The sequence below is a fragment of the Rutilus rutilus genome (genome assembly GCF_951802725.1).
Source record: "Rutilus rutilus genome assembly, chromosome: 6".
NCBI classification, from domain to species: domain Eukaryota; kingdom Metazoa; phylum Chordata; class Actinopteri; order Cypriniformes; family Leuciscidae; genus Rutilus; species Rutilus rutilus.
Window position 1 is genome coordinate 7323868 of NC_140214.1, and position 23592 is coordinate 7347459.

Sequence of the window (23592 nt, forward strand, 5' to 3'; positions counted from 1 at the left end):
AATTCTCCTCCCATTTATTTCCACTGGAAATATACGTGTGACTATTTTTTTCAGGACCATTTAACCTTTATAAATAATGTCCATGATTTTTTTGTGTGTTCACATAGCAAGTGCCAAAACCTTTACCAAGTTTCGTACCAGTACCATTACGATAAAAAAAAAAAAAAAAACGGATAAGGATTTAGTATAAAAAAAAGGATTCAAATTTTTTTAACTTTTTTTTTAATAGAAAAAGTTTTCCATTCTAGTTAAACATGGTCTCATTTATTATAATTCTATACATCTCATAAATAATCATTTTCTATTTTATAATTCTCAGACTCAAACTATACTTTTATCATATGAGCTGTTTTTGACCTTGTTACAAAAACATGGAGTCCACCATGAACAAACAATGGGCAGTGTAAACAAGTAGATTTGCTGGCCTAATAAGTGGTACTTTAATTCAGGTACCTTCAGCACGTGACTGTTTAGGAGCACTTCAGTTCATCAAAACAACTCCAGTAATGAGGAAAACACTGTGCGTGAGCCAGGAGTGTGTGCGTTTCTTTCACAATCCTAATAATAAGAACAGAGAAAAAAAACATCTATTTGACCAGCCAGGAAGGGTCTTTTCTGATGCTTTCATTTTCCGGGCCTAAAATAGCCACTCCACACGTCTGCTGGCCGATACCTAGATACCTGTAAAAAATGAATTAAAATATGTTAAAAATAGGTAAATATGATATTATACAAATAGAAATATCACACCAGCACTCAAGCATGAATATTATTTTTATTAATTTAATTTATTATTTCAAATTAGCCAAGTTTAGTGTTTTTCCCTTGTATTTGATTTTTTTTTTTTTCTCACGTATTTTGATGGGTCATAAAAACAAACATCACTTTTGGACACTACTGTACATTAATGTCTCATTACCTGCCAGCAACGTCAATTAGGTTTTTGTCGGTCACAGCGAACAGTCTCTCTCTGTATCTTTGCTTCATTTCATCAGTAATGCCGTTTAAAAAACGCCCCAAACCTGCAGCACAAATACAAGGTCCTTGTGAACCAGAAAACAAATATCCAAAAACACAAACTCAAACAGCAAACACAAAAACATTCCTACACATCTGAACATTCACACAAAATATCCACAAATTCAAGAATGCAAATTAAATCCAGCTACAGCAAAATTACACAGAAAGAGACTAAACATCATTCAGCATCAAAAGAAACTGGTCAGATCATTCAGGATGTGCCCCTAAATGACTGACCCTTATCTGAGGGGGCAACAGGTGCATCAACGGCAGAGAAAACTGAGAGCTTGGCCTCGTCGATATCCTGCTGGGTAAACCTTCCCTCTCGTGCCCACTCTACTCCGCCACGGAAAGCCGACAACGTCTGGGTGGAGTTTGGATCTCTGAGAGATTGCCATGACAACCAGATAATAAACCATGAATCAACTTGGTACACACACACACATACATACACATATACATATACATACACATACATACATACACATATATACACACACATATATAGATAGATAGATAGATATATACACACACACACACACACACACCAGTATATATAAAGCATACACACTAAACAGAACATTGTGTCAGATCTAATGAAATGCATCATACACACCTATAGGAATAAAATGAGAACAGGCCGCCTCCTCCCATTCTGGCCCCGCCTCCATAAGCCCCGCCCTTTTCTCGGATCTCTCCATGGAGGAACTTAGCAGTCATCATCCTTCCTAAAATACACAGACTGAGAGACAGACAAATGGCAAACTGTAAATGAGTGCATGATCAATCAAAATAAAACTGTAATAGTAATAGATTTGACCATCTAATTATAAAATCACAAATGCTGCAATTTAATTAAATCTATATATACACTTGTAATGAGAAGCACTTATGAATGGCTGTGGTTTTTTGTCAAAAAAAAGAAAGAAAGAAAAAAGCTTAATGGATTATCTTTTGAAAATGAAATAAAGTAGACAGCCATAAATACTAATATTGTCATTTTAATTTTTTTTTAAATAATAATAATAATAATAATAATAATAATAATAATTATTATTATTATTATTATTATAATTATTATATTTTCTTTTACAGTGAAAAATAATATTAGTATTTATTTTGTTTAATATTTTTATTAATAATAAAAATCATAATAAAAATAATCACTATTATTAGAATTATAATAATAGTAATTATTATTATTATATTTATATTGCTATTTAAAAGCACAACATTTTTGGCCCTACCAAACCTGGAGCATTTTTTAAAAAGTGCATTTTAAAAATTGCAAATTTTATCAGGCAAAAACACAATTTTCCCCCAAAATCGTGCAGTCCTGAGTGAGCATAATGACCATCTTTTTACAGAAGTGCATGAGTGTGTTTGCTGTACCTGGCGTAATCGGCGTGTGTGAACGGGACCGTGCGCACACACTCACTGACAAAGTTCACAGTAAACGGGAGCTGGAAGTACGTCTTCATCTGACAGGGTTTAAAATGAGGCTCCTGGTAGGACGAAGGGAGATCAGTGAGAATGCAACTGATGAATGACATATGAATGTTGCTGTAATGTTGTACAAATGCACTTACCGAGATGAGTTTACGACTCACAGCTGATCCAGCAGTAGGGTCTAATGCTCTCTATGAAGGGATAAACAACCAATCAAAACGGTCAGATGTACTCTTCATCTAAACACAACAAATTCATTATATCAGATTCGTGAATGAATTGTTCTTTTGAGTCAAATCCTTTTTTGATCCAGTTTTGTGGGGAAAAAACCCTCTTATTTATTAAAATGCTCATGCCTCTGTCTTTGCAATGTACAAGATTTCAAGGATCGCTAAAACCTTTCACCTTTAACTCGTGCACTAAGTGTTTAAAGCACTATTCACTATAAAGTTGATATAGAAAAATATATCATTTTAAAATTTTTGTACATTTATCAGTTCACATATTCCCTGGGAATTGAACCCACAACCTTGATGTTGCTACTAGCGCTACACTCTACTATATTACATTTACATCTATGCATATGGCAGACGCTTTTACCTTAAGTGACTTGCATTTACAGCACATTTTTATGAATTCATGAACTTCCTGGGATTTGAACCCATGACCATTGCTACTGCCATGCTCAACCATTTGAGCTACAGGAATATAAAGCTTATTTAATTGTGAAAACCTGTGCTTCTCACCTCCACAATGGTTGGTCTGACAGGTTTGCGCTCCTTCCTGTTGGCTGCTATATTCCCTATAAACCTCTCCACTTCCACACCTGCATCGGACATTTTCTGGGGCGTGGCGTTCACGGCACACCTGAAATTATGACATTATAATCACATTTAAATTCAAATTTAAATTTAAATCAGTCAGTTGTATAAATACATTTATAGTAAATAATTTAATTGTATTTCTACTGTTCATTTTATATGAATACACTTTATTCTACATTGTCTAAATTCATTTTAATGACGACTTTCTTGTTTAAACACACACCCCCCACCCCACCCCCTACACTTTTTCACAGAAGAAATTATAAATGTGGTTATTATTAGTAATAAGTGTTAAATATTTCATAACGCATCTTTTGTCATATTGCTTCTGGCACTGCTTTAATAAGTAATTTAAAAAGTAATCAGACTTTTGAGGCCATGTATGATTTTACCATAGTAAATACCCTAAAATACCCCCTAAATTGGTAAAATCACTGTTATACAAAATGGCTTATTGCATTAGCTTAACACTACATATATTAAGTACTGTGGTTGATGTTTACCTCATGTTCTCAGGGTTAAAAAGGTGTCTCTTTATCCGGGGAAGTCTCCTCAAAACTGAAGTCAGATCAGTCATCTCAGCGATTCTTTTCATAAACTTGACCTAAAATTAAAACATACATGAAACAATTCATTCTTCTTGAATCCCTCAAAGGCGGAGAACAACATCAGGATGTCTCATCATCACTCACCTGGTCCATCCCGCTGAAGGTCTCCTGCAGGTCTGCTGTGGGCGTGAGGGATCGAGCCGCCCGTGTCATCGCGTACATGTGACCGGAGTATGAGATGCCATTGGACAGCTCTTGAGCTGACATCATGACCAGCACACGCAGACGCTCCTCGTCATCAAAACGAGGGCTGGAGATGTGCAGGGCAAATTCCGTTTAAAATAAGTATACTTGCACAGAGATTTAAAGATTGATTTTTCTGTCTCTATAAACAAGACTAACCAGTTAAATATGTCACTCCACAGCTGAAGCATGTCCGGTAGATTCCTTTCCAGACAGGAAGACGACAGGATAATACCCTAAAAAACACAAATAAAGACATGAGCATTGATTGCACACTCACTCCAACGCAAGTTCAAATATCAGCAAAAAGAAAATATCCAGTGAAGCTTCTGGTTACCAGTTCTGAGCTTTTAGCTCTACCTCAATGTACTTGCAAACAAAAGAGCATCATATTTATATAAATTCACACATGATAGATGAGGAAGAAAGAGTGATACCTGCTCGTACAGATCAAGATCATCAGTGTCTGGAATGATCTGTGGAGATACAGACATGCCTCCAGTCTTCAGCTCAACACGCTGGGCCTGCTGACGATAATTCAGCTCCCCACTGCCTAACCTGAGATTACACCAGCATGACATTAGTTATTTACACAACTGTCTAAAAGTTTGGGGTCAGCAAGATTTGTTTTGTTTTTTAAAATAAGAAATGTATACTTTTATTCAGCAAGGATGCATTAAACTGATCAAAAGTGACAATAAAGAAATGTCTAACGTTACAATAGATTTCCATTTCAAAAAAATGCTGTTCTTTTGAACTTTCTATTCAGCAAAAAAATAAATCAACATTGATAAGAAATGTTTTTTGAGCAGCAAATCGGATCATGTGACACTGAAGACTATTAAAGTATATTTCAAAGAGAAAACAGTTTATTTAAATTGTAATAATATTTCACAATATTAGTGTTGTTACTGCATTTTTGATCAAATAAATGCAGCCTCGGTAAGCATAAGAGACTTCTTTTAAAAAATCTTCTTTAAAAATCTTACTGACCCCAAACTTTTGATATTTATATATAGCATATTTTCACACAGACTGGTCTGATTGAATGTTGGAGACTGTACATTCTATATTACAGTATGTATCAGTGATGAAGCAGCACAAAGGGTTTCATACTTGGTAATGACGCTGCAGAACAGAGGAACGTAGATCTTGAGGTCTTCAGGGAGGGAGTTGAAGTTGCACATGGCTCTGAAATAAACCATGCCATTGGTGGGCTGCTCACAGTACTGAACAGGTACGCCACCTACCGACACAGAAAGAGATCGTAGTAAATACAGTAAATGGCTTTTGCATCTATAATTTCAACATTTAATGTGCTTGTTACATGTATGCATGTGCATTTTACCTGCGCTCTCCAGCTGTACAGATGTGTAGGGAATGATGGGCTCAATGTCGGACACCTTTAATGCAGGTAGACAGGAAGCGTCTTGAGTTGTGCTCTGAGCAGCTAACAGCTGCAAACCTGAAACAACAACATGGTTTAATCTCTGCAACAGAATGAGACTAATAATTCTCGTCCTTCCTGGTCTCGCGAGCGTACCTTTCTCATAGATGTCTTTGCGGTCTGCGTCGCTGAGGATCTGTATCTTCTGCTGTAGTTTCTGTTCCTCAGCTTCAGCCTGTTTCTCCAAGAATCTCTCATCAGGACTCATGGAAAGGGTCAATTGATGAGTGTTATTCTGAAACACACAAAAAAAAACCAGACACATTTTTGAATTGAGTTTCAGTTATCCCAATTATGTTAGCATTTAATCTTTGATACAGCTGGTTTAATTTCATTTTAGTTTTCATTAACAAAAACAACACTGCTACTTAAGCACACTATTAGCATTAGGCATGGCACGTGATGCACAAAGCAACATTCACTGCATCATCAATGGAGCAGAATAATCAGTCCGACTGAAAGAATTACCGAATTACCTTAAAGTAGTGCTGGACTTTGTCCTGAAGGTAGCGAGGGTTCTCCTTCAAACACTGCCGGAATCTGGACACACTCTCACTGATCTTCAACAGCTGCACCGGATCGCCATCATGATTCCAGCAGGATGCAATATACTAACAGAGAGAGACAGGGGGTTTAGTTTTTGAAAGTTGCCCTCAAATAGAAAAATATAGTAAAATCGCCTAAAAAAAAAAGACTTGTAAAACAAATTCATACTAGTAAAGATTCATTAATTTATAAAAAAAAAAAAAAAAGGTAAATGTACACTAACTTTTTTGTATAAAATTAACCAAATTTAAATAATGAGTCAATCCATCATCCATCCTTCATCCAAAATGTGTTTTTATAAATTGTCATTTCATTATAGTTGTTGTAGCACTGTCTTTGTGCAAGGAAGTACCGTGTCTATTAATGGGTAGAGCTACAGTAATGTCTTCAGCTAGTCAGCTTGAGATACTTCTCATCTAAACTGGTTATATCTCTTAAGACTAGTGAATGTTTCAACTTATTTCAGTTAGCTGCCTAGGCAACAAGATAGTTCTCCCAAAAATGAAAATTGTCTTAATTTACTCTTCCTATCTTATTTTGTGTTTCAAAGATTAACCAAAGTCTTATGGGTTTTGAACGACATGAACAAAGAGTAACTGATGACAGATTTTTTTTTTTTTGGTGAACTGTCCCTTTAAGAACAACAGCAGTTGTCAGAGTCATTTCGTGTTTTGACATGTTAACAAATGTTGCTTGAGCAGAAAACATTCTTGTCCTTTTCTATAACATTCAATAAAAGTAGCACAAAAAATATATACAAGTACACGTGTGTGTGTGTGTGTGTGTGTGAGTGAGACAGAGTTTACTCACTGAAGTGAGAGCTAGGCCGAAGCTGGTGGACTGATGTTTCATCTGAATCTCAATTTTATGCAGCAGAGCTTCAATCTGCTCCTCTTCAAAACCAGTTCTGAAACAGCAATATAATTACATTTATTCATTTAGCAGGTGCTTTTCTCCAAAGTGAACATCGCAAGCAAATTCAGATTCTCTCAAAGTCAAAAATGAGTGAAGGTTCAGCAAAAGCTTGATTTCATTTAAAACTCTTTATTGTAGTAAGGCAATAAAACAGTCATCCAATCTATACTCACGCAATGATGTCATCGATGGTTTGGGTAATGATGTGTTTGACCGCCTCAGCGTCGGCCTCCGCTATGCCTTGAAGGCCGATGGTGAAAGACGCTTGTCTAGTGCTGCCGTCAAACCTGCACGAATCACACATTTATAAAGCTCCACTCTCACTCATCAGAGAGAGGAAGTGATTTTGAAGTCTAGTCAAACAACGTACCCCACTGAAGAGGAGAAGTCTGAACCGATATTGGGCTCGATCAGGGCTTTGTAGAAGGGAGAGTTTGGACCAGAGATCATCAGAGAGGAGAGGAGGCTCAGAGTGAACGCCTCAAACGTGTCTGTGATGCTGGAACACACGTAGACATGAGGATAGAGAGGTAAACTACAAGTTTAAAAAAATGAAATGACTAGTGTTGTCAAAAGTCCCGGAACTACTACTTTGCTCGCTTTCAATACCCATTCATAATTTGAAGAAAAAGTTTTATTTTTCATGCTGCTAAGTACAAACTGCAAAGTTTTGGGAGTGATGACCATTTTAAAATGCAAAACTGAAACTACGATGTTTGACGTTGTGATAACCATGGCAATGGACAGGACATTAAGTCTTGCTGTCTAATTTCAATAGACCTGACTCTTGTTCCTTTATTGTGATTCTTTGTTTTTCATTTTATTACTCATTTTTCATTGTGACAACACTAGAAATGAAAAGAAAAAGAAACTGAATATTTGTGCACTCACTCTCCCAGCAGATAGCTCATGCAGAGTGTGTTTTGTTTCATGGGGTCAGGAACCATTGCGTCAGGCCCGCAAGTCACATGAACCGCTCTCTGAGCAAAAACATTGAACAATCAACAAACCTCACAAACTTGAATTGAATGAGTTCATTTTACAGGTCCTTCTCATGTGTGTATTGTGTAACGTACAGGTTTGTCCCAGAGCATTTGGGGAGGAACTGCAGTGTTGGGTTCTGTTCTCTCAAATTTAGACAGAGCCTCTTCCTCTATCTGCTGTAGGTGCTGCTCCAACGGTAGGTCCCCGTATGTGAAGAACCTGCAATAAACAAGCAGAACAGACAATGAGTATTGTCTTGCTTTTTTGCACACATTCATTTAGTGAGTCCTAGAGTTTAATGTGTGTACCGTGCATTGCTGGGGTGGTAGTGTGTGGCGTGGAAGTGTCTGAGCTGTTCCCAGGTCAGGTCAGGGATGGCCAGCGGTTCCCCTCCGGACACGACAGAGTATGTGTGATCCGGCAGGAGTTTATTCTGCAGGTGCTGAGCGTATAGCTGAGCATTATCTGACTACACATACAACATACACAAGGGTAACAGAAACATTTGTTAGTCTATATAATAATTATAACATCATACGAAACTCAAATAAATGTAAATGTGACATCCAGCAGTAACATTTTAACTCCTATGCTATTTGTAATTATGGGCAGATATATTCAGTATATGGATGTGTGCATTATGAAGCTTATTATGCATATTTAAGGATGCAATGATGACATCTATTGGCATATGCAGATATTTATCATTTACAAATCTAATCATTTACTCACCCTCAAGTTGTTTCAAACCTGTATGAATTTCTTTCTTCTGCTGAACACAAAAGAAGATATTTTGAAGAATGTCGGAAACCAAACATTTTGTTCAGCAGAAGAAAGAAACTCATACAGGTTTGGAGCAACTTGAGGGTGAGTAAATAATGACAGAATTTAGATTTTTACAGGGTTCCCACACCTTGGTTAACTTCAAATTCAAGGACCTTTCAAGGACTTTCCAGGTCCAATACCCTCAAATTCAAGGACTTAATGTGGGGACACATTTGTTGTGTCCAACAACAAATGTTGAGGTACCACCGTAGTTTTGTGCGCGTGAACGTCATGGCAACGTACAACACAAAGTACCTCACGCGGGAAACACTTAACGTAAAGCGTAAATGCGCGTAACTAACGTAAATCAAGCAAGCTAGTATGCATAGGCCATGAAGTGTTGGCGAAATAACACATTAGCGGACCGGAGTGAATATGGATTTTTCTCCAGAAAACGTATTGCATAAAATATATTCAAGCACTTTCAAGGACCTGTATCTATGTATGTTTATTTTCAAAAACTTTCCAGGGCCTTGAAAACATTTTTTCAGATTCACAAACTTTCAAGGATTTCAAGTAGGGATGCACGATATTGCATTTTGGCCGATATTCGATATGCCGATATTTTCAAACTAATTTTGTCCGATGCCGATACCGATATATACACATTTTCCCCCTGATATATTTACACTTTAATTTTGCTGAAGAGAAATCCAAGTCTCTCTCCTGTACTACCTTTACTGTATTACACTCATGTGTTGTAGATAAGGCAATTTACAAGACAAACAAAACAACATTTGATTCTACCATAAATGTATAATTTTACAAATGTAGACAGACATTCACTCGAAAAAAGATTTGTTCATTTTGATGAACGAGATCGAACAAGAGGTCGAACACGGGTGGCTGGTGTTGCCAGATTGGGTGTTTTTTCCGCTACATATTAAGGGCGGTTTACGGTGGGTTTTAGGTGGGTTTTCGCCTGGAAGGCTTTATAGAAATCTGGCATCCTACTGAACGAAGTTAAACTGAGAGAGCGTGCCGTTCACAGACACCAGAATGAACGAGTTCACAGTAACGTTCATCAGGCAGTAATGCGGTTCACGTTCGCCCAAAATATGAACGAGTTCATGAACTATCGTTCAATGAACGCGTTCAGGCACAATACTGCAATAAAGCAACTAAAAGTTGTCACAGAGAAGCGCAAAAGTAATGATTATGAATATGTCAAATATAGCAAGGAGACATTTTAATTGTTTATTAATAAACAAGTGTTTTCTGTGTCGGCTGCAAAGATGAAGTTGACTGACTCGCGATCTTCGGAGTAGGCTCGCGAGTCAGTCAACTTCATCTTTGCAGCCGACACAGTGAACGCGCCAGGGAGAAATGCACATTTCGGATTACATAGTTTTCTTTCGTTTTGAATTGTTATGTTTAAAAAATATGATTTCAAACGTTCTGTAGATAATAGATATATTTATCAGGTCTGTGAGGCAAGTAAGCTATATGCTGAGTTTCGTTTCATTTATGAGACGAACTCCAGTTCACGCGCGCGCCTCTGTGTCGTGATATCTATTATCTGGTTTACTCATTATTTATTAGGCTAAATCCAGGCAATTGGTTGATGAAACATTTTTTAAAATTAAGATACAATTAATACAAAACGAAATTCACTTAGAAAGGCTTTGTGCTTTCTGTTTGAGGTCTCTGTGGAAGTTTTAAAGCAGTCTCTATCAGTGCCGCTTTCAGAGCGTTCACGTCTGTAACCGAGAACTGTCACTGTTTTTCCTCATAAATGCGAACACGAAAAATAAAATAAAATGAATATTTTATGCTCTGTGGAGAGCATAGTAGCTTGGAGAGTTTACATTAGTAAGCTACAGGACATCGTCTTTCGAAACATGACCTGCACGAAAGAAAAAAAAAATACTGCGGCATTCTACCCGCACTTGCGAATGCGTCTCTGTCCCCAGCACATCTCAAATCAAACTGATGCTCATGCTAGAAATGCCTCCACATGTTGGAAGTTTAAGTTGCTGGCACTCATGCTATGTTCACGGTCATCACGTGCACATAGGAAACACGCCACCCTATCGGCAAGGCTCATCGGCAGAAATATTCATATCGGCCGATGCCGATGATGGTCATTTAAAGCTTTTATCGGCCGATACCGATGTTGTGCCGATATCATCGTGCATCCCTAATTTCAAGGACCACTGGGAACCCTGTTTTTAGGTGAACCTTCCCTTTAAGGAAAATATAACATTGGCCGCTACCTACACTACCATTCAAAAGTTTGGGGTTGGTACATTTATTTATGTTTTTGATTAAGTCTTTTATGTTCATTTTATGCTCAAGCTACATTTATTCAATCAAAAATACAGTAAAAACAGCAATATTGTGAAACATTATTACAATTAAAAAAACTATTTTCAATTGAATATATTTAAAAAAACTAATCATTTATTCCTGGTGCAACGCTGAATTTTCAGCATCATCACTACAGTCTTCAGTGTCACATGATCCTTCAGAAATCATTCTAATATGCTGAGTCGCTGCTCAAGAAACATTTCTGATTATTATCATTGTTGGAAACAGTTGTGCTGCTTCATATTTTTGTGAAAACCATGATAAAAAAATGTTTTCGGATTCTCTGATGAAAAGAAAGTTCGAAAGAACAGTATTTATTTGAAATAGAAATCCTTTGTAACAATATAAAATTACTTTACTGTCACTTTTGATTCATTTAATGCATCTGTAATGAATACCGTAAAAGTACTGACCCCAAACTTTTGAAAGGTGGTGTATGAGGTCACGGATCTATCATCCATGCATCTCTATAGATATTACTTCTATATATTACTGATATATTTTTTAAATCAGGAGAGCACGGAGGAGTTTTCTTACAAACACTCCCTTCATCTCGTTGAACACCACACCCTTGAACACCACACGACTCGTGGGGTCTGTGGGGGTCTCGTGCTCCAGTCTCCAGCCCTCCTGCCTGAAGACAAACAAACATAAAATCCCTTTCAAAACCAATTGATGTGCCATTGATTACATTATCTGAGTAATGGCCTTTACCAGAAGTCCAGTTCTCTGAGACAAGGGAAAAAAACAGCATCCAGATAGACCGACAGAAGGTTCTGGAAGTCTTTGGCATTCTGAGTTGAGAACGGATACATTGTGTAATCACTCGCTGGGGAGAGAGATTGATATAATCAGACATAAATCACACAATACACTCACTTAAACACAAACACGCATCGAGAAGTACCTGTGAAGGCGTTCATAAAGGTGGAGAGAGAGCGATTGAGCATCTTAAAGAAGGGGTCTCTACAGGGGAAGCGCTGAGAGCCACACAGAACCGTGTGCTCGAGAATATGAGGAACACCGGTGCTGTCCATCGGTGTGGTACGAAACTGCACACTACAATAACACACATGCAGAGGAACATCATCTGGGCATTTAATGGGGTTCAAATGAAAATCCTCAGATGTTTCAAAACATATCTGTCTCCATCAGACGCAGACAGACTGTACCTGAAGAGGTTGTTGGAATCGTCTCGGCCTGCGTGAAGATACTGAGCTCCTGTTGCATCATGGGAGAGTTTAACGGCCGTCAGAAACAAATCCGGCACAGCAGTAACCTAAAAAAAAACCACAATCGATGTTAGCACAAGGTCACCTTGACACCCATACAAAAAGTCCATCAATGCTGTGACAGCCAGGAGGACGATCACTGAAGATATTTGAAATTCCTCCCAGTTTGACAGTTGTAGCATAATAGCTAATAAAAAAGATAATTATCCCTATAAAATCTACTGTATCATATTTGATACATTGAATTTCTAAGGCCTCTAAATGATCAGCATAATAAAACTTTGCTGATTAACCTCTTGTCCAAAATCTACTACATCCCTTGCATATTATTGATAGTTCATAATATTGATAGTTCATAAAACATCCACCTTCAGGTTGTGGGACACAGTGACATTTTTAATGAGTTTTATAAAATAAACATAAGATTAACTTTTATATAGTTAGAAATATTTCAAGATGAACACTTACTGGAGTGAAGCAACTTAAATTTGCTTGATTATCCAAACATAATTTTTTTGAAAAATAATGTTAATATGCATCAAGTACGATCCATCAGGCTTTTTTTTGTGTACATCTTTCAGTCATCAATGTATTGTATTGCATTATGTTTTAATATTACACAGCATTTAAATATCATCTTACTAAGGCATTGTTGAAACTTATTATTTGAACTGATATGACAACTAATATTTATATGCATTTTATGTAAGTAGTCTGCAGCTACACTGTATTAAGAATCTCATTGATTTACATTACAAGCTATCAGAATTTCATCTAAACAACATATAAGCCATATAATATGTTGCCATATAAACAACAAACGTTAAAATTTCTCTTTCATATCTTGTCTAAATGATTCCGTTAAAAAAGAAGATTTTTCTGACTGTTATTTCATATGTGAGGCTTTACTAAACTAAAGCAAAGCACTAGAGATGTGCATTACAGCGATTGTAGCTTTAATGTCCACAATGCAATGGATCTTGGTTGAATCTTGTCTTAGTTTTTAGAAGCTGTCAGAATGAGAAGGTTTAAGAACCCCTGCTTCACTGTATGTGATGAAACAGAAACAATACAAGCACATGTCTTTTCATGATTTGTTGACTCTCTTTTTTACCTCTTGAACGGTGAATCCGTGGATCTTCTGTCCCACTGTGTACTGCAGTGCTCTCTCCACAGCAGAGCTGCCTCTGGTCCTCCATGATCCCTGCACACTACAAACCACTCATTCATCAGACTAATCAGCATGACTGAGCTTTTCTCAGTGGCTTACATCATACACGTCAAAGTTATACCTATAAACATGATGACATTTAATAACAATGACCTGAAATGATAAATGAATGACAATTAAAATATGAATAACGGCCTAAATCAGATCACGCAGATGTCCGAAACCGAAGGACAGAAGTTTAACGTTAATTCAACGGAGACGTGTAGCATTTACTCACCTCAAATGTTTGAGTTTCGTAATGATTGTCTTACTTTTACGAAACATTTTAGATGCTTAAATCCACTGTCTCTAATAACTACTGTGATTATGAGTTAAGTTAAAACGCATTATATGTGAGTTCCTAGATTCATGTTTCCGTTACGATTAAAGCTCTGTCCTTCCATGTCCCATGGCATGCTGTATACAGCGCATGCGCACTAGACGCGACCTTTACCGGCTGCAACACGAAGAGCCACTGCTGCTGCAAAATAAAAGTATGGGCAATAATAATAATAATACAAATATAAATATAAATATAATTTTGAGCCTATAAAATGCAGTTTATATAACTTTTAAGGTAAAGGAGATGGAATGCATGATGCGTGGTTTTTAAATATTTTACCAGTTGACCATTTAACACTTCCTAAAATGACCAGCAGATGTCAGTAGAAACAGGGAAACAGGGGTCACGTGGTTTAAACACCGGAGTCAAGTACTCAGAAAAGGAGGGAGCTTCAAAATAATATTTGTGGGCATATAGGGAGTTAACCATTAGGGTTAAATATTTGACCGTTTTAAACTGATATGGTTGTTGCTAGAGGTAATTTTCCATACAAAGAATTTAGTTTCTTCCCAAATTCCATAGTCACTACAATCATTGTTCCCACTGTAACTAGAGCTACACGATTCTGGATAAATTGAGAATCACGATTTTTTTACATTTTCAAAATAGTTTGTAATGTTAATTGCTGCAGTCTATTTAATTCATTTTTTTAAATCGGTTTAAATGAAAGACACATTTTTAATGTCGCCATGATGTAATTGATACAATCTTTATTTGAAGGAGATTTACTTATTCGTGTGTGAGTGTATCCTACACACATCTTTATTACATAGCCTATTGGAAGATTAAGCACATTTAACCTATAATGCAAATATTATTTAATTACTGCAGATTTGTAGGCCTACTGAATTTAGCGTTTTCTGCAAATAAATCGATTGGAATCTGTGTTTGTCATCTTATAACAACGTACATATATAGCCTATTATATATGGAAGACAAAGTACATGTATAATTTAAGTATTGCAGATTTGTTTTGAATGAATGTTTTCTGCATATTAATAAAATTGAATATGTTTATGTTATAAAACATTTATTTAGTTTACTTTTCAGAACTAAAACGTTATTAAACTACAGAACTAAAGTCCCAGTGTTTTTGTGTGAGAGTGGGCTTGTAGAGCATCTGTTTTAAGTTCATGTAGAGAAAACAAGTCTGTAAAACACTCCCATGAACTTGCAGTACTGAACATTTATTGTAACATTGAACAAAGTGCATCATATTTTGTAGCACACAATGTTCCAGAAGAGTCTTTGTTTACTGTTTCCACAGTCCTGTGGATCTTTATTGTTGTCTCTGATACAGGATCCCTCTTTTATCTCTAATGCATGCAGTGCAGCAGTCCAGGCCTGTAAGAAGGAGAATCTAATGTGTAATGTTTTGCAGATTGTATAATAAAGAAACTACAAAACAGAGGTTTATAAAAATCATTTATTATTGTTGTAGTATAAAATGTATGTACAAAGACAGAATGAAAATGTTACACTATATTGTTGCTACATATATATATCTGCTTTTAACAAAGAAAACAACAACAAAAGGCAAACAAAAAGTACCATTTTCATAACAAAAACAAAAGCATCACATCAGGCCCACACTAGGCAGAGATATTTGAAAGGTTACAAATGTCATGTTAATTATCATGGTACAGGAAATTGTAGAAATTTTGAACTCAAATTTCAAACTATTGTTCAAATAGCATGAACCAAACGTAAAATGTTAGTTAAATTGTTTAGCTCATAACTCTTCAAAATCTTAATATGCACAAAGTATTTTTGAAGGAGCAGTTCACTTTAAAATGAAAATTAGCCTATGATTTACTCCTATGTGTATATGACTTTCTTCTTTCAGACGAATACAATCAGAGTTATATTAACAAACACCCTGATGCTTCCGAGCTTTATAATGGCGGTGGATTGCAACCATCAGATTGAAGCTTAAAAAAAGTGCATCCATCCATCATAAAAGAACTCCACACGGCTCCGGGGGGTTAATAAAGGCCATCTCAAGCTAAACGATGCGTTTAAGAAAAATATTCGTATTTAAAACTTAATCATGTCAAATAACTAGCTTCTGGCCAAACGGATCCGACTTAAAGCACAACTTATGCAAGTAATGCGACGTACTGCTGAAATTTTTACGCCACGCCATGACGCACTACGCTACTTCTGACGTCACAAGCTCCGCAAGTTGCGCTAAAGTTTTAAATATAAATATTTTCTTACACAAACTCATCGTTTTCTGTGTGGAGTTCTTTTATGATGGATGGATGCACGTTTTTGAGCTTCAATATAACTCTGATCGTATTCGTCTGAAAGAAGAAAGTCATATACACCTAGGATGGCTTGAGGGTGAGTAAATCATGGGCAAATTTTCATTTTAAAGTGAACTACTTTAAGGAATAATATTGGAGTGTATATTAAATTCCCCTGAAGATATTGTGAATTCCAGTTAGACATGAACAGCTTTCATATTATTATTCCCTGTGAGATTCCCTTGTCTCTGTAACAACTGCAGGGCTTTAAACATCTGGACAACAAATGCTAGAGCTCCATCTGAGGAGCTCTGCCAACATCATGTCAATCTGTGCTCAGAAAACTGCCAGTGAAAGTTCCTGATGCTTCTTTTAAAACCACAACATGACAGCAAATCCAATTCTTCTCTCTAGGTAACAATCATTCAATAACACAATTCAGACATTCTAGTCTTTATGACACAAAATATAAATTCTAAGTCCTTAGCAATTCTGTTGCTTTGGTGGTTAAAAAGGTTTTATTACCAGTAATATCAGCACAATTAATGAACCTGTAACTGCTGTCATTTACAAACTATAGACGGTAGACGTAATAAACAGCAATAAACACTTTTATTCATCTCAAATATGTATTCTTATCAACATGGACACATAGCTGCTCTGGATAAAAACATGTCAGCTCCACAATAAAGCAGAGAGTTTTCAGTGTTAATGCAAAGTGTTACTTAACTTTTAAAAGTTATACAAAATAAAGTTTATCATATATATGATACACTATAGTATGTATATATACATACTGTAACGCCTTTGGTGCAGTTTCTTTCTTTCTTTTTTAAATATAATTTTTAGTTTTTGTGGTGTGGATAATTTTTAGTGCAGAATGGAAAAGCAAGCAGAATTTACTATGGTAAAATGGCGCATGTTCTGTGTGGACCAAGATTTTATTTTTTATAAAGCAGAGTGAAATGAATGTACTGCAATTTGCAAAGCCTGCAAATATATGGATACTTGTATTCAGCACCAGGCTTTCAGCATTGTCAGTGCAATTCATAGCTAAGCTATAACTTGCATCAACAAGTCAAATGTCACCAGCATGGGAACAAAATCTACTTCCCTTTTGCTGAAAGCATATAATTGGCAAGAAGGTGCAACACTGACACTCAATAAATACAAAGAAAACCAGTTGTGCTGGTCTGGTCTTTTGAGATTCTTACACACAAATTCTGTTCACTATTGTGCCGTACCAGTGTGTCTGTCCCTTACTCCTCTCGTTCAGATATGTCGCTTCATGTGAAGAGCCAGATGATCAGAACGAGAGAAACACCTGAAAGAAGATAATGATAACATATAGCTCAAAATCTGTGTTTGAAACACTGTGTCCGATCACACACACACACACACACACACACACACACACACACACACACACACACACACACACACACACACACACACACACACACACACACACACACACACACACACACACACACACACACACACACACACACACACTCGCGGTCACCTGTCGCAGTGGCTGCATTTGAAGGGTTTCGCTCCAGTGTGTTTTCTGAAGTGCCTTGTCAGTTCATCACTTCGAGCGAAGCACCACTCGCAGCCGTCCCACGAACACCTGTACGGCTTCTCACCTGTAGGGGGCGAGCAAACACACGACAATACTCACTATTTCTATTTCAACACAACATCACACATAGGCTAATTCAGGGACTCGCAAAATGGTGTCCATGAGTTGATGAAACGCTAATAATTACTAACGCTAAAAATATAATTTGTAGTAAAAGTAAAACATTTATGAAAAAAAAAAAAGAAACATTTTTAACCTGCATGTCATGTGACGTGATGGAATAAATATACAAGCCGTATATTTACTGTAAGCAGTCCTATACATTTTGTCATTATCTTTGTTTCTAATTATGGTGTTGTTCTAGGTAGCTCAGCCCACACTGAAATCTCATTGGACCGTAGTACTGATCCTCATGTACAGTGCAATGCATAAGTGAATACACCCATGCTAAAGTTGACTAAAAAGAGGAATAAAAAATCATATTTTGGAAATTGAACTTAATGCCTTAATTTAAAAAATTAGGAAAAATCCAACATTTAAGGACACCAATTTTCTTTGTGAATGAATAATGTATCGTAAATAAATAAATGTTCTTCCTTAAAATACATGGTGCATAAGTGAGTACACCCCTATGTTAAATTCCCATAGAGGCAGGCAGATTTTTTTTTTTTTTAAAGATTTTTAGGATACTATGCATCCTGATAAAGTTCCCTTGGCCTTTGGAATTAAAATAGCCCCACATCATCACATAGCCTTCACCATACCTAGAGATTGGCATGGTTTTATTTCAGTTAGCCTAAAAGCTAGTTTGATTTGCATTGAGAGATGATCTTATGGAAAGTACCCCATGCCAATCTCTAGGTATGGTGAAGGCTATGTGATGATGTGGGGCTATTTTAATTCCAAAGGCCAAGGGAACTTTATCAGGATGCATAGTATCCTAATTTTTTTTTTTTTTAAATACTTAAAAATAAAAATCTGCCTGCCTCTATGGGAATTTAACATAGGGGTGTACTCACTTATGCACCATGTATTTTAAGGAAGAACATTTATTTATTTATGATACATTATTCATTCACAAAGAAAATTGGTGTCCTTAAAGGTTGGATTTTTCCTAATTTTTTAAATTAAGGCATTAAGTTCAATTTCCAAAATATGATTTTTTATTCCTCTTTTTAGTCAACTTTAGCATGGGTGTATTCACTTATGCATTGCACTGTATATTAACTCTTTCCCCGCCATTGATGGAAATTTCCGTCATTTGTGAGAAAATGCTTCCTGCTATTGACAGAATTTTCTGTGTTTTCACTGTTAAATGCTAGGGGGCGCTATAACAGGTCTTCTGAAAGAGTACTGAATCTCCTGATCAAAACACATGCGAAGATGATGCAGAAACAAGCGATCTCATATGTAATCATATGCATATGTAAAAGAACGCAATCATCAACATTCAACAGCAAATATATATCAAAACTACCCAATGTTACCAAATAAAATGTTGACCCAGGAAGAGATATAGGACTATACAGGCATTAGGGGTGTTGATAGACTCGATTTACTCCTATGTTTTGATCATCGTTCCGAATCCGATCTGAATGTAGTCTATGACAAAAAAGAATGCATGAAGCTAGAATAAAATGGACGTTCAGATATTCAGACAACAAAATATTCTGGGGGCCATGAAAATTTTAAGAAAATGATCAAAAACACTGGTGGTGGCTGGCTGGCAACTTAACTAAAAAGAAAGAAAGAAAGAGTTAACTAGGAGAGATTAGTTGTGAGGTTATTATGACAAATCCATCAAGTTTCATAAGAAAAACTATAAAAAGGTGTCTGGAGAAGCATCACTGAAGTCATGAAAATTCGAAGTATGTATTCTTTATAGAGCTATAGTCGTTCTTTTAGTTCCTCACACTAATAAAAAAAATGGGTCTTTTAAGAACTGTTCAGTGAAAGGTTCTTTGGGGAACGAAAAATTGTTCTTCTATGGCATTGTTGCGAAAAAACGCCTTTTGGAACTGTTATTTTTGAAGATGTATTAAAAGTTGTGGTGTCACCGATTCTTTGAGGGTTTTATTTTCAGGCTTTTGTCAATTTGTGTATTTAGAGAACATTTGAAAACCAGCAAAGGATAGAAAGAAAAGCACATTTTTAACCACAAGCCCACGTCTACATGGTGTTCTTTGATCTGGGTTTCTTTATGATCTTTATTAGTTTTTAGGGGAGTCAGTCAATTTTGCAAACATTCTTTTAGATTGCATTCAAGATGAACAGTGTGGAAACAGTGTTGTAATCTGTGTTCCTAGAATGTATGACATCATTAAGAATGAGCATTCTAAGAATGTAGGGAGTCACCAAACCACATTCACACAAACACACACACACACACACACACACACACACACACACACACACACACACACACACACACACACACACACACACACACACACACACACACACACACACACACACACACACACAAGCATTCGGCTCCAGAGGAGGAGGTCACAGAGCTCTGTGTACTAAATATAAAAAAAATGAACATTATGCAATGGCAGCACCTGTTATCATTTTGTGAAGCTTTAACCCTGTAAAACCTGACATATGAAATAACACTCCAAATTTTTGTTTAATGTTTTGAAATGACTGTTCCTCATTTCAGTAACCTGTTCGAACCATCAGACAAAATATTAGAAACTTTCGCATGTGTGTTTTTTGTTGCGTACCATACTTGAAACATCAGGCTTTTAAGGCTCAAATAGCATAATTTAGTGGGAATATGAAGCTCATACTTGAGAAGAAGAAAAAAAACACCTACATTTGAGGTCCAAATTGAACATAAATATGCAATTTGGTGCAGCTGCTGATATTTATATGGCCAAAAAGTAAGATTAAATTAGCTTGTAATGTGAAACAATGAGATCTCTATAACAGTATAGCAGACTACTAACATAAACTGCATATAAATATCTCTATATATTTTATGATCAAAGCTCTGTAGTTGTAGTCTGTTTTATTGTGGGGCAAAACATGATGTAATGCAATACAATGATGATTGAGAGATGTACAAATAAATGTTCCTCAAAAACCTGATGTATCATATTTGATACTCATATTTTAACATGATTTTTCTAGGAAATTATGTATGGATAATCTAGTATACCTAGGTTGCTTATACCTAAGTGTTAATATTAAAAAAACATTAATAACAATCTATTATTCTTACATTTGCTTTATAAAAAATCATTAAAGATTTGATTTCACAGAGGGTGTGACCTGATGGTGGACATTTTTCAAATTATACTAAAGGCCTTTTTATTTGCCAAAAGAAAGTATAAACTATCTATCAGATGACAGAAGGCACGTAGCAGTTTGTGTGCAACAGGATTTTCAGCAAAGTTGTGATCATGTATGCGTGTATCATTTGTGTATCAAATATGATACAGTACGCTTTATTTGGAGTAAAAATTTCAATTTCAAAAAGCATTAAAAAAATGCTTTGTATGGCAGATTTATCGGAGTGACATTCAGCACGATCCGAATGAGAGAAGTTTTGTTTCCCAAAGCTGAGAAAACTGTTGTGGCAACAGTAAGTCAAAATACAGGTAGGATTATAGACCCTCACATAGAAACTGCTTACCGGTGTGTGTCCGTTGATGTGCTTTCAGGTGAGAGCTCTTGGTGTACACCTTCCTACAACCGTTGAAGTAACATCGATGAGCTCTCCTTCGTCCTTCGGATAACCCCTCACCTTTGACCTCTTCCCCTCTCGCCTCCTCTGTCTCTTCTTTAACCTCCATAAGAGCGAGGGAGGGCGAGGAGGGCGGCGTCGGGGGTGTGTGTGTGGTGACATGCTGCTGACCCAGTGGTTGTGTGAGAACATCAGGAGAGGCAATGATCTTCTCACAGCTGCCGACCGACGAATGGGAAGCCGTAGACATCCCGTCCTGACTGGGGCCGGAAGCTTCTGGAGGGGACGAGCTCGCTTCAGTCCCACAGCACCGCAGAAACTGGTTCCACAGATCGTCACACTCATACACTGATCTCAGATCAACTGCAGAGACGTAGGGCTCGTTCTGCAGATAGCGCTCAAGCTCAAGACAAGTCTGTAAGAGAGAAACGGGCAATCAGCGACGCAAACACCAACCAGAAAACATGCACTATATCTATATGCATGTAATAGTATAACAAACGTTCTGAGTGCAAAGTTCTAAAACTAAACGGAAAATTCTAAAATGAAATTTTTTCACCTTCATGCCATTAAAACCTGATGACTTCTGTGGAACACTAAATGTGAGGTTTAGCAGAATTTCAGAGGTGCTCTTTTCTATACTAAGAGAGTATAAAAGCTCTAAAAATGACAAAGTTACCATAAGTAGTCCATACTCAAGTGTCAGTCAATAATGTATTCAATTTGTGTTTATTCCTCACGTGATACTTTTTGGCAGAAGTGTTTTGGAGAAGATCGCCTCTGAGATTCAGCAAAACTGAATATCTGGTCTGTAATTACATGAGCATGAGTAAATGATGACAGGATGTTCTTTTTTTTTGCATGCCACATTCTTTGTAGCCAAGACTAAGTTATATGTCTCTATATACAACTAGCCTCTTATGTACAGATCAACAGTTTGGGGTCAGTAAGATTTCATTTAAAAAAAAAATATTGAAAATTAAATTGATCAAAAGTGGCAGTAAACACATTTATGATAAAAAAATAAAAAAAATCCATTACAAATAAATGCTGTTCTTTTGAACTTTACATTCATCAAGGTATTTTTAAATTAAAATGTTTCTAGATTTCCACAAAAATATGAAGCAGCACAACTGTTTTCAATATTGATAGTAATAAGAAATGTTTCTTGAGCAGCAAATCAGCATATTAAAATGATTTCTGAAGGATCATGTGACTCTGAAGACTGTAACGTTGATGCTGAACATTCTTTACCATCAGAGGAATAAATTACATTTTAATATGTATTAAAATAGAACTGTTATTGTAAATTGTAATAATATTTCATGATACTTCTTGAATTAGTTAATTAATTAGGATAGATAGCCTAATTATTTATTATTTTAATTTAGTTGCACGTGTCATGTCATCCATTTCAGTGTTGAAATGTGTTGCTTTTTATCCACTTTAAAACTAAACGTAAAATATAAGCGTAGGAAATGTTATATACAAATAAATCCGATATTATATCGCTTCTTTGCTTTTATTACTCCTATGTTTGATCAAAGTATTCGATAAATAAAACAGGTTGTTTAAACTTTACAGTACCTGTTGCCAGTACTCCTCCAAAGATGGCAGTGCGGACAGGTATCCCGTGTCAAGGACACTCTGCAGCTCCTGGAAAATACTGCACATGGGAATAACATCCATATCCCTCCCACGCGCAGATCTGTCAAACCCAGCTGGGAATCCTGGAAAAGGCGCTTTCCCGCCGTGTCTTCATGCGCGGAGGGAAGGCAACAGCTTGTTTCTCTTCAGCAGACGCTCGGATGCACAGAAGCGCTGCAAAGTGCAAACTCTGCAAAGTTGCAAACATTCCCATTTCAAAACAAGCGAAACACGTTGAGCGTCGTCGTCAGCGGTGAGCGGACCAATCAGAGGCTTCTGCTAGTGCCTCGCCCACCATTTCGACTCCACCCACTGGGTGTGTCATTGGTTATCGGTGAGTCTCTCTGGGTGATGATTGGTGCGTTGTAGTTGGCGCTATTTCTGGGGAGGTATATAACATACCCCTTTCATTTGAGGAAGTAATACTTGTGGTAGGCATTTCTACAGTTGCTTTCATGTTTAAACTGGTGCAACTTTTTTTTTTTATTGTTAACCAAATTTAATTAAAGCTATCTTTCTGC

General features: G+C 36.6%; 2 protein-coding genes across 2 annotated transcripts; both read right to left on the minus strand.

Annotated features, from left to right (window-relative positions):
• Window positions 1-211: 211 nt before the first annotated feature.
• On the minus strand, window positions 212-13992 carry pitrm1 (pitrilysin metallopeptidase 1). Its single transcript, XM_084412021.1, has 27 exons — window positions 13792-13992; window positions 13458-13554; window positions 12284-12390; window positions 12019-12170; window positions 11826-11940; window positions 11649-11745; window positions 8285-8445; window positions 8069-8195; window positions 7884-7972; window positions 7363-7491; window positions 7166-7279; window positions 6888-6984; window positions 6008-6142; window positions 5628-5766; window positions 5433-5549; window positions 5201-5330; window positions 4522-4642; window positions 4244-4320; window positions 3986-4151; window positions 3797-3897; window positions 3216-3336; window positions 2610-2660; window positions 2413-2525; window positions 1637-1762; window positions 1258-1403; window positions 920-1022; window positions 212-681 (listed from the first exon to the last, which is right to left on the minus strand). The coding sequence occupies exons 1-27, from the start codon at window positions 13836-13838 to the stop codon at window positions 588-590; spliced, it is 3072 nt and encodes a 1023-aa protein (XP_084268147.1). The 5' UTR covers window positions 13839-13992; the 3' UTR covers window positions 212-587.
• Window positions 13993-16999: 3007 nt separating this feature from the next.
• On the minus strand, window positions 17000-23311 carry klf6b (Kruppel like factor 6b). The gene is made up of 4 exons (XM_084410594.1): window positions 23012-23311; window positions 21374-21839; window positions 17671-17794; window positions 17000-17469 (listed from the first exon to the last, which is right to left on the minus strand). Exons 1-4 carry the CDS (start codon window positions 23111-23113, stop codon window positions 17418-17420), a joined length of 744 nt encoding a protein of 247 aa, XP_084266720.1. The 5' UTR covers window positions 23114-23311; the 3' UTR covers window positions 17000-17417.
• Between the last annotated feature and the right edge of the window lie 281 nt (window positions 23312-23592).